We start from the raw sequence: 10,698 nt of genomic DNA, 5'->3' as shown, positions 1-10,698 counted from the left end.
GGGCGGGCCGAGCCCAATGAGGGCGGCGCCGATTGGCTGGGAGACGGATCCCTCTTCCCACCAGCCAATAGGCGCGCGGGGCGCTGCGCTGGGCGTGAAGCCGGGCAGAGGGTGAGTGGGTGAGGGCGCCGTGAGGGGACCCCGGGCCCGGCCCGCTGCGGGCGGTGCCTCCGGGGCTCGGCCGGCCCTGCCCCGCTCCCCGGCCGGCCTGGAGCCCCCGCAGCCGTGTCACAGGCCCCGGGCTTGGGGAGGCCGCGGCGGTGGGCCCGGCCCGGGCCGTTGTGCAGCCAGGGCCCTGTCCGGCGAGAACCGTCGGTGCGTGGGGTTTCAGCAGCAGCCGAAAGGCCCGGGTGTCGTTCCTGGCGATGGCGGCTTTTTCTCCACCAAGTTAATGATGTCTTTTATGTTTTTTTTTTTCCTTTTAATTTCAGCCTCCTCAAGCCGAACGCCAGGTCTGTCAGTGTGCCGGGCCCCAGTCAGAGCCGCGGCCGGGTGTAGCACGGCGCTGGCAGAGGCCTTTCGGCTCCGTCCTCGGTCCCGCTGCATGGATGGCTTCTGCTCTGCTCGGAAACCGGAGCAGTCAGGGCACAGGGAAAATTTGGGCCCCTCAGTCTGTAAAAGCCGCTTCCTCGGGGCTCTGGGTTACATCTTCCACCATTCCTCGCAGCAGGAATAACTCGCCGAGTTTTCCGGTCTCTGTGGCTCGTGTTTCAGCTTTCCCTATGTTCGATTTAGTTGGCGCAGGCCAAATACGCCAAAAAACAGTGTATTTGGGGGAAAACTGGTTCTGGCTCCTGCCCGTAACATCTGCAGGAACGGGCAGGCCTCTCTACCCTCGTGTACAGTTCAAACCCAAGCTCGTTAAATATTTATACCTCGTACTGTGGGTCTTATATCTGTACAAGCCCTGTGACAGCGCAAGTGTTTTCAAACCCTGCTTGGCCACGGTTTCCAGACGAACCCTTCCAAGTGCTCTTTTACCCCTGCAGTAACTCTCGCAGCAGCCGCCTGCCTGCGGAGGTATGTAACGGAGGGACAGAAATAGCAGGTTTTTTTGGGACCAAGTCCCAGCTGAGGCTGGAGGCCAGAGCGTAGGGGTTACTGCAGTTAAAACCCTGTATTTACTCTACATGGGCAGGAGAGATTTTTATGTATTTTTAAAGAACATGTGAGTCGAGCCTCCACCCCTGCAAGGCAGTGCACCAAAGGCCTGATTCTCCTTGTGCAGCGTTAGCCCTTGTCGGTTGTTGCAGAGGGTGTATAAAAACCTGCCAGAGAGGGCTGGATTTTAACCTGCTGCAATAAATAGAGAAACAGCCCCTCTGTCGCGCCGAGCCCTCCGTCGCGCCGGGAAAGGCTTCCCGTGGGGACCGGGTACTCGCTTGGCAACAAAGCTTGAGATTTACGTCACCTCCCGCAAAGCACTGATGTTTATTGTAAATGCCCTTTCTGATTCCCTTTGAATTCCCCTTCGTTGTTGCTCGAGTTAAATCCATCTGTTCGCCTGGTGTCTTGGAAGGAAAAAGAGCACGTGGTGCTGCTGCTGCGGGCTGGCGTCGGCTCTCAGCAGCCACGAAGCGAACGACGCTGCTGGCAGGTGCTGCTGGCTTTTGCTGTAACTCCTGGTTCCTCCCTCTGCTGAATTGCCTCCAGCTGCCAAAGGACTTATCCACCCCCAGACCATGGGTCTGGGTGCTGTTTGTAGTACCGAGTTATGACAAAAGTGTCTTTTTTTTCTTTTCTAGCAAAAAGGAACCAGTGCTGTGTTTTCGCCCATCTTCAGCCACCCTGCAGGCCCTGACTGCTGCCCTGGGGGGCAAAGCGGCGCGGTTCCCGTTTGTGGGGGACAGTGTGGGCAGTAGGTACCTGGTTCCTGCATGCCCAGAGTTTTTTGGGGCTGGCGGCCGTGGTGTGGGAGGGAGGTGTGACACCAGAACTGGGTTGAGCAGAGTGATGATTACCGAGATCGTTGGGTTTTTGGGGTACGTGGCTCATCGGGAGAAGCGGTCGGAGCTGGGTCTCCCCTCCTCTGGGCAAGAGGAAGCTGAGGGGCGTCTACCAGCAGCCTGTGGCTTCTGGCCAAAGATGACGGAGCCAGTTTCTTCTCAGATGCAACAGCCCCAAGCTGGGGCTTGGGAGCTTCAGGCTCCTCGCCTGTGAGGGCGGCATCACCCTAGACAAGGTGACAGTGAAGCTGGAGGCTCTGCCCTGGGGGAATTGCAGGACTCGGCTGCACAAAGCCCTGGATGCCCGTGGCTGGGGCTGGTGTTGGTCCGTGGGGGCTGGAGAGGGGATGCTGCGGTCTGTTCCCCGTGCTGCCACGGCTGCCCAGGTCCTGCAGGACTCGTGCTTTCCCAGTCTGCCCTGGCTGTTGCTTTTTCAGGGATGCAGATACCACCTTGGTTGCAGGAGTCCCCACTCCTGTCCAGAGCTGCCTCTGTGTTGCTGAGCCTTTTGGTGAACGGGCGCACGCGGGATTTAGAGGGTCGCAGGTTTTGGATTGAGTGGGGAGAGATCTTAGTGCAGGAAGCATGAGAGAAGCTGTCTGCTCCAGGTCGGCTGTGGGGTTACGGGCTCCCTCTCAGCCTCAAGGCCATGGGCAAGCGCAGACTGGGTTTAGCACCATGTTTACAAGCTAACAGACACAAGTTTGCTGCTCAGAGCCATGATTTCTTGTGTGCGTTGGGCTGCCGATGACTGTGCTGGCTTCCAGGTGGCGTGGGGATGCGATTTACTTACTGGCTTGTGTGCTTTGCGTCCCGATTATGTCAGAGGTAGCTTATCTCCTCTTACAGCCCGGCTGCAGAGGTCAAGCAAGGCCCTCCCTCTCAGCCCTGGCGTTTCTCCATCCAGGTTGAGATGTTATCTGAATTCTTCCCCTTTGTCACTGATCCTGGGTTACCCTCAACAACCCTGCCAGAAATTTCCCCTGATTTAGGGTGCTGTAGGTGAGACTGTGGCTTGATGGGTGCAGATGCTAAAGGGGAATGAGTTGCATGGAGCTGCAGGTAAAACCAGCGGGAGGAACTTAGGGCTGGCTCAAGTTGCACATCCAGAGTTAGGAGGGTCCAGGGAAGCCTCATTTAACCCAACGCTGTTCTTCAGCCTGTAAAACAGGGGTACCCAGCTCAGAGGGGTGCCAAAATCGTGCTAATGTCTGGGTAACGCCCTGAGAACGTATGAAAATGAGCTTTGAATGAAGTTGCCTGTTTGGGATAAATATTTGATGTGCACAGCGTGAACAAAACGGCCCTGTCCTGGCGCGTTTTCAGCTCTTTTCTTTCTGTTTCAGAGCACAATGTTCCTGGTCGGACTCTCGGGTGGAATCGCGTCAGGGAAGAGCACGGTGGTGGCCGTACTCCGGGAACTGGGCTGTGCCGTGATTGATGCCGATGTTATTGCCAGAGAGGGTGAGTTTTGCATAGTTGATCTTTCTCCCTGAGGTTCCCCTGACAACTGGGATTGATGCGGGGAAGCGCAGACGGCAGAGGGTGCTCTGGGTACATTAGATAAGTGTTTCCCTCCCATTCCCCAGTTGATGAGGCTGCGTGGAGCAGCTGTCTCGGGGGGGATTGGAATTAGGATATATTTTTAATAAAAAACAACAACAAAAAAAGATCATGTCCTAATAAACACCATGGGGAGATCTTGCCCTGAGATTCCGTCTCCTGGAGTGCAATGCTTCCCAGCTTTGAAAGCCAACTCTGGGCAAAATAAATGCAGGTCTGTGTAAAGCGTGTTCCCTCAGCTGCTGTGACGTGCCCCCTAAGCCCCAGGACACCCATCCTGTAGCGTGGTTACGTTAAGTGGGATCACTAACACCTAGCTTGAAAGAGAATTTCCTTCTGTGCTGGATGTCGCTTGGTTGTAAATACCGAGAGACTGGTCCACAAAATGACTCGTGCCTTAATGCTCTCAAAAAAAAGAGGCTCCAAATATTCCAGATGAGAGGGAATTCGGTCTGTGCTTCTGCACAGCACACCTGCCTCTCCCTGCTCTGGAAATGTGCCGTCCTGGCTACAGAAAAGCCCCAGAAATCCAGATCTGTTCCCTCAGCAGGACTGGAGCAAACCCTGCTCTCTCCAATTACCTGTGGGATGAGACGTGAATCCCGCCACACTGTCGGGATAACGAGGAGAGCAGCGCTCGCTCCGGGAAGGGCTGCTGATTTTGTATGCGGAAGGTTTTGGGTCTGCAGCTGAGCAGTGGTGCAGGCAGTGTCATTTTGAAGTGCCTGCGCTTTTCTATTTGGTGAAGAACTTACCATGTAGCCACTCAAAGCTGTGATGCTCTTGACATTTTATTGCACTGTAATTCCCCTCGAGGTGTGGAAAATTTGCTGGAGGTGCTAAAAGCCCTCAGAGACGATAGGAAAACACTACAAATACTCCGTGTCAGTTTTCTACCAATCACTTCATTTTTCTGAGTCCTTTTTTTATATGCGTTTATTTACTATATGGATTTCACCCATCCTGAAACTACCTCAATGTGAAATTCCACAGGAGAAAGAAATTGGTCTTAAAAGACTTTTATTAGGTTGGCCTGAGGTTACAACCTGTGGCAATGTTCCTGGATTTTGCCGAGAAAATTATATACGGTCTGTCATGCTCTGTGGTTAGCCTCAGCTTGATCTTAATTACGGTTTTATTACAGCATCCTTTTTGGTGGTGATTTTTTGGTGGCTTTAAAATTATACGCTCGTGTAACGTCAGAGTCCCTGCAATTACTTATTGGGAATTGATCTCTTAGAAGGTTTCCATGTTTGTTCTGGCAAAGAATTTGGTGACTAAGGCAAAAGATGGTAAAAAAACCCTTAATAGCAGCCAGAGCCAACTTGTAGCAGCCAGGCTGTATTCACCTAGCGCTGAAGTTTTCAGCTAAAATAAACCTGATGCTGGACCCCGTCCCTTTAGGATCTCCCTGCTCGACTCCTGGCCCTGCAGGCAGTGGGAATTGGCCCAGGTTGCCTTGGCTGGTAGCTGTCAGCGAGTCCTCCCGCCCGCCCTGCTGACTTCTAACCCCGAGCAGCAGCACGCACGAGGAGGGTTGTGGCGCTGAATTAATGTTTGCAGGATGCTTCGATCTCTCGGGTTTCAGCCCTCAAAGGGACCTTGGGCCGAGAGGGTTTTTTTTTTTTCCTGCAGACACTTTCCTGCAGCACTGATGCCAGGTGTCTGCCGGGCTGCGGCGCTGAGCCGCGCCGGGCTCGGTTCAGCGTGTGCTGGCAGGCAGATGTGCTGCCCGCTGAGGAGAATAAGCTCGGTTATTTAATGAAGAAAACTCATTTGAGGCCGATCGCTGATGCAAACACCAACTGTGCTGTAGAACTGGCTCTAACCTCCGGCTGTTTAATGTTATCAGTGGTGCAGCCCCACTTCAAGGCCTATCAGCAGATAGTGCGTTACTTTGGCAGCGAGATCCTCTTGGAGAACGGAGAGATAAATCGTGAGGCTCTAGGAAACATTATCTTCTCCCACCCGGAGAAACGGCAGCTGCTGAACTCCATCACCCACCCGGAGATCCAGAAGGAGATGCTGAAGCAGATCTTGAAGTACTTTGTGCTAGGTAAGAGGCTGGGCAATTCTGGCGTCCCGGCACACCGGGACTCCTGCTCAGGCAGGAGCCGTCCCTGCTCGCTCTGCCTTTGGTTTTGAAGCGGGGAGAGGGACGGGGAAGGAGAAAGGGAACCGACGCTGAGTGACGGCCTTTGTGTTCTGCCACCGGTGGCCTTTACGCGTTGGCGTTTGGAGGATTCGTTCCTGCCTTTCACTGCTGCCCTTCACCACCTTCTTCTTCAATGGTTTAAAGTACATCTGTAGGGCCTGAGAAAAGCATTGTGAGGCCTCTTCTGAGATTACTTGCCGGATAATGTCATACCTTCCGAAATGGCCAAATATTCTTCCCTGCCCCCCCCTCCCTGGGCTTCGATGAAAGCTGCGGAGCCCTTTAACTCTCAATAAGGTGAGAAACGGGCTGACAGCTGTGGTTTCCAAAGTCCCGCTTTTTCCCCTGATGAATATAACAAATACAGCTGTCAAACTTGGTCTAATCAAATGCCAGATAAGATCACCAGCTGTTTTGGAGGTCTCCGTGTAGACAGAAGGATGTCTTCATAGAGTCAGTCTGGTTTCGCGGAGCTTATCAAAGCTGAGCCCTGTGACAGCTGAATAGGCCTGTGCCGGGGCACCGCGGGGGCTGTGCTCTGCTGCCGGGCGAGGAGGAGGAGGAGGAGGAGAAAGCGTAAAGGAAGCAACAGGCAGGAAAGCCGGGAGCCAGAGATGGAGTCTTGAACCCGGGGCTGCAGGCTGGGGAGGCAGATGCTGTCCTGCCCCTCGGCGAGAGCGCTGTGTGTCTTCAGCAGGCTGCTCTGTCCTCATTAGTCAGGTTTTAATGATTTGGGATAGCTGGATGTTGTCTCTAAGGACCGCTGTGTAAGGAAAGCTCTTATCGATCAAACCGTAGGGCAGCCAGAAGTCTCTCTGGGCGGAGATGCTGGTAAAATGGTGGCTCGTTGGCTGATGATGTCTTTGTCAAGGCTTTTATTGCCGTGGCCAGCTCGGTTAGGGGGTTTGGGCTATAAAGAGGGGACACCAGCAAAGCTGGAGGTGTCCCTGTGGCTGGGACACACACAGGGGAGCGAGGTCCTGACTTGCTGCTTTCCCCTACCCTCGTGCGCTCCTGCATGGGGCGTCCCCCCGCGTCCCCAGACGCTGCCGTCTGCGGGGGGAGCTGGCGCTGCGAAGGGCAGAGGCGCGTGGAGAGCCTGGGGTGGGCTGCAGCATCCAGGAGGATGGTGGCTGGTGGTTACGAGCTCTCCCCCGCCGGCTGCTCCGCGTGGTGATGGCGGTTTTGAACCAAACGTGGCCAGTTTTGGTGAGGTTTCAGGCCCTGGGGCTGTGCCTGGAGGCACCCCTGCGTTTCAGTGTCACAGCGGTGGGAGGTCTGGAAGGATTTCCTTGCTCCCCTTGGAAAAATGGAACTGTTTAGCCAAAGCTTTCCATAAAGGGAAGAAAACTGAGCTAGGAAACATCGGCTCAAATGATCGCAGCCTGGCAAAGTCTTGGACAAGTGAGAGAGAGGAGAGCAAACTCTGCTGTGGGCACTGCTCCCCTGGAGAGGCCAGCAACGACGGCGTGACTGCCGCTCTCGCCAGCCAGGCACAGCCGCTTTCGTTTGAGCTTCTCGTTTCAGCTCCTCATTATATTTCTGCAGCTTCACCTTTGGTCTGAGATCATCCAGGTTAGGGTTTGTTTTTAGGTTGTGGGTTTTCGGGGTTTTGTTTTTGTTTTTTTTTTCCCCTCCTCTGGAAACTTGGAATGAAACCATTTCCTCCCTCGGAGGAGGAAGGGAGGAGGGCAAGCAGGCTCTGCTCTCCTCGTCTGCAACCGCAGAGCCATAGAGCTCTCCCGCTTGCTTTGCTGGAGCAGCCGTGGCCGCGGTGTGCGTGCAGCACGAGGGATTTGGGAATCTGAGTAACGCTATTCCCTTTTTTTGGGGGGTGGGATGGGGTGTTGTCATTTCTGCAGGCTACCGCTACGTGATCCTCGACATCCCTCTGCTCTTCGAGACCAACAGATTGGCCAAGTTTATGAAATACACGGTCTTGGTTTATTGGTAAGTGCCACGTTAACCATGAGGACCAGGACACTGCCACCTCTCTTAGAGGCTGGAGGGGACCATCACGTCCCTCCTGCTCCGGAGAGGATTTAGCTTTGGCCTTGGTGCGAAGCCTTTTGATAACGCCTCCTCTTTTCTGTAGGCGTGAGAAGTGACACCTTCCTTTATCCTAGCCTACGAGGGGCTTCTTACTGAGGTTTCCCCGAAACCTGGCACCATTGTACAGGGGGAATCTCTGTCTTTGAGCCCCCCACAACCCGTGCTGCGTTGGCTGGGGTAGGATTTGGGGCACTGCCCCAGGGTTATGGGCCATGGGAATGCCGAAAACACCCAGCGGGGTCAGCCTGGGCAGCGCTGCAGGTGCTGGCGCCACGGATCTGAGTGCAGGATGCCTGCGCCGGATCCGAAATGAAGCGGGGAGCATCCCTCCCCTACACTTTACCCCGGCTTTTCCCCCTCGTGCCAAGGAAGGCAGGCAAACCCCATCTCCCATCCCGGCAGCGACCCGCCGACGCAGCTCTCTCGGCTGATGAAGAGGAACGGGCTGTCCCAGGCGGAGGCAGAAGCTCGCATCACCTCCCAGCTGCCGCTGGACGAGAAGCGCAAATTAGCGAGTCACATCATTGACAACTCCGGGGACCGGGAGAGCACGCGCCGGCAGGTCCTGAGGCTGCACGCTCGCCTGGAGGATTCCCTGGATTTCCTCTGGCTGCGGCTGGCGGCGGGCACGGTTGTAGCCGGGCTTGGAGGGCTGGTGTACCTCCTCCTCCGGCATTTCATGTCTTAATTCACCTTTTCTTTTTTGTCGTGGAAGAGGCCTGAATTTCCACGTTTGAAAAGGGCAATGAAAGGCCACTTCTTTTAATGAGCTTTGCCAGCTGAATGCAGACAGCGGCATGAGGCGTCTCCTTGCAGACTTCCCAAGGTGAACGTAGGGATTTTTTTTTCCGGCACCGTCTCCCCTCTCCTTTCTTCCTGCTCAGGTTCTTACCCATCACCTGCGTCTGCAGGGTGGGACCGCTCTGTGTGCATGGCTGCGGCCCGTGGAGGGGCCGAGGCCCTCGTTACCCCCCCGTGGGTCTGTGGGGTGGGACTTTGGTGAATTTAGGCACTTTAACGTCTTCCAGGACAATCTCTTCACTGGTGGCATCTCTTCTCCTGTTTCTGCTAACGGGTGTCCCCAGGTTGATCCCGTCCAAGCTCGCAGCCCCCGCTAATCTGAATTTAGATGTGGGATTTCCCCTTCTTTCACGTTGATTTAATGGAAATGTGTTAAATCTGGCGGGGGGGGGACAGAGAGCACCCTGTGTCACAGGGGTGAGGTGTTCAGCTGGCCGCTCGCCCTCCCTCCTGCCCTCTGTTTCTGTGATCAGCGCTTGTGCGTCGCCCTTGGCTTTGGATCTGAGGGTCTGATACGTCCCAGGAGCAGGCTGACACCTAGGACCTGCCTCGTTGAAACTCGTTTACTGCTGTTTGAATTTTCCTTCGGCGGCAGTTTCCCCGTGGGAGAGCCCGAGGGAAGCGGGCGCTGGCTCTTCACGTTCGTTTTAATAAAGTGCTAAACAGCAGCCGGCTCCCCGCGGCTCTGCAACCTGCGGGCTGCCGGCGCTGCTCTTTCCTGGCCCGCTCCCAGGTCGTTCCTATGCCGGGGCACGGCTGCGCTCTGTAAAGTTCACCGCACGTAAGCAGAGCTGACGAGCGCGCTCGTGCTTTTTCCCCGGTACGCATCCCTGTAGCGGTCCCAGGGAGCTTCTCGGAGCATCGGTGCCCGCCGTGAGCTCACTTAGGGGGGGCTGTGGCTTCGTGTCGGCTCTGGGCACCCCACAGCGTGGCTCTGGCTTCCCGGGATGCCATCCTGGGGCTCGCTGTGGTTTTCTCTGGTCAGCGCTTTCCCCCCTGCTGCCACCTCCCTGTCGCAGCCTTCTCAGAAAGCCCGTGCCCCTTTCTGGGGCCGGGCACCCTTCCCACGCCCTCCACCCTCCTCTGAGCCCAGCCACGCACCCGGGGGTCCCCTGTCTCGCTCAGCTGGGGAGACCTGGTGGTCCCTGTGCAGCTACAGCCACAGGAGAGCATCCCCGAGCTGGGACACCCCCCCGCGTACCCCAGCTTTTCAGGCAGGGAGGAACCGTACGCATGCGATAACCCTCCGCCGCTCCCCTACCCTGCTTTTTAATGCTCCCTTAATTGCGGTGGTGATGGCGGGAGTCCCTTGAAGCCACCCATAAATCAGGACGGCCTCGGCCCGAGATAAGCTCTGATTGCCTTCCTCCCTCCCGGCTCGCCGCCTCCGCGATAAATGGGGCTGCGACGAGGCCGGCGGGGGGAAGGAGAAAGCGAGACGGGCACCTAATCGCATTTGGCGCTTCGCTCCTGCCCTGCTGACGTTTGCCGGCCGCTAACGAGTTTAGCGGGGCTGAGGGAACGAGTGGTTTCAGGGCGACGGCGAGGCGCAGGGCTCCCCGCGGTGCTGGCCGCGGCTGGCGTGGCCTCGGGGTGCCTGGTTTGGGGGTGCCTGGCGGCCTGGGCTGAGCCCCCTGTGTGGGCTGCGGGCCTGGGCGGTGGCACCGGCCGGGGAAGGGCTCCTGAGCCTGGCGCTTGGCCGCCGCGTCCCCATCGTGGGTGCTGATGTCCCTCCCGTGGGTGCTGCCCCAGCACCCCCCAGCCAAGCCCTCTCGGGGACGCGCTGGCAGGACGCCCTGTGTCCGTGGCAGTGGCCATGCGGCTCAGCCCGCAGCCGTCCCCCGCCGGTGACAGATGGCTGCGCTCCGCAGGCTGCCGGGTGGCATCGACAGCTCAATCGATGGCCGCCGATGGGGCCTGAAGGGCAGCGCGTGTCCGGCCGGAGCGGGGGACGCCCTGGCTGAGCCCCCCGCGCTCGTGACATGGACGCTGCCCCCCTCAGCTGCCTCCGCGTGGGCCCAGGGACGCTGCGCCGTGTCCCCCAGCACCGTCACGTCCCCCCCGGCCCCGCGCGCTGAGGCCTCCCCAGCTCGCCGCGCCTCCCGCCATCGATCGGGCAGCGTCTGGAGCAGCCGCTCGCCGCGGCCCATCCGTCTCCTCTCACCGGGGGCTGTTGGAGCG

At 57.2% G+C, this 10,698-nt stretch overlaps 1 protein-coding gene across 3 annotated transcripts; it reads left to right on the top strand.

Annotated features, from left to right (window-relative positions):
- The first annotated feature begins 76 nt into the window (after positions 1 to 76).
- Positions 77 to 9,144, top strand: DCAKD (dephospho-CoA kinase domain containing). 3 transcript variants are annotated; one of them, XM_082332045.1, is made up of 7 exons: positions 77 to 111; positions 432 to 1,020; positions 1,746 to 1,858; positions 3,293 to 3,410; positions 5,362 to 5,565; positions 7,527 to 7,614; positions 8,119 to 9,144. In XM_082332045.1, the coding sequence occupies exons 4-7, from the start codon at positions 3,299 to 3,301 to the stop codon at positions 8,402 to 8,404; spliced, it is 690 nt and encodes a 229-aa protein (XP_082188171.1). In that variant the 5' UTR covers positions 77 to 111; positions 432 to 1,020; positions 1,746 to 1,858; positions 3,293 to 3,298; the 3' UTR covers positions 8,405 to 9,144. The 3 variants fall into 3 exon arrangements, with proteins under 3 accessions (XP_082188171.1, XP_082188172.1, XP_082188173.1); XM_082332046.1 differs by having other exon boundaries at positions 94 to 111; positions 432 to 452; XM_082332047.1 differs by lacking the exon at positions 77 to 111 and having other exon boundaries at positions 412 to 1,020; positions 1,746 to 1,862.
- Positions 9,145 to 10,698: the final 1,554 nt, after the last annotated feature.

Source organism: Platalea leucorodia, assembly GCF_965183815.1.
Source record: "Platalea leucorodia genome assembly, chromosome: 22".
NCBI lineage: Eukaryota > Metazoa > Chordata > Aves > Pelecaniformes > Threskiornithidae > Platalea > Platalea leucorodia.
Note: the sequence above shows the minus strand (reverse complement) of the source record. Positions and strands in the feature narration are given on the sequence as shown.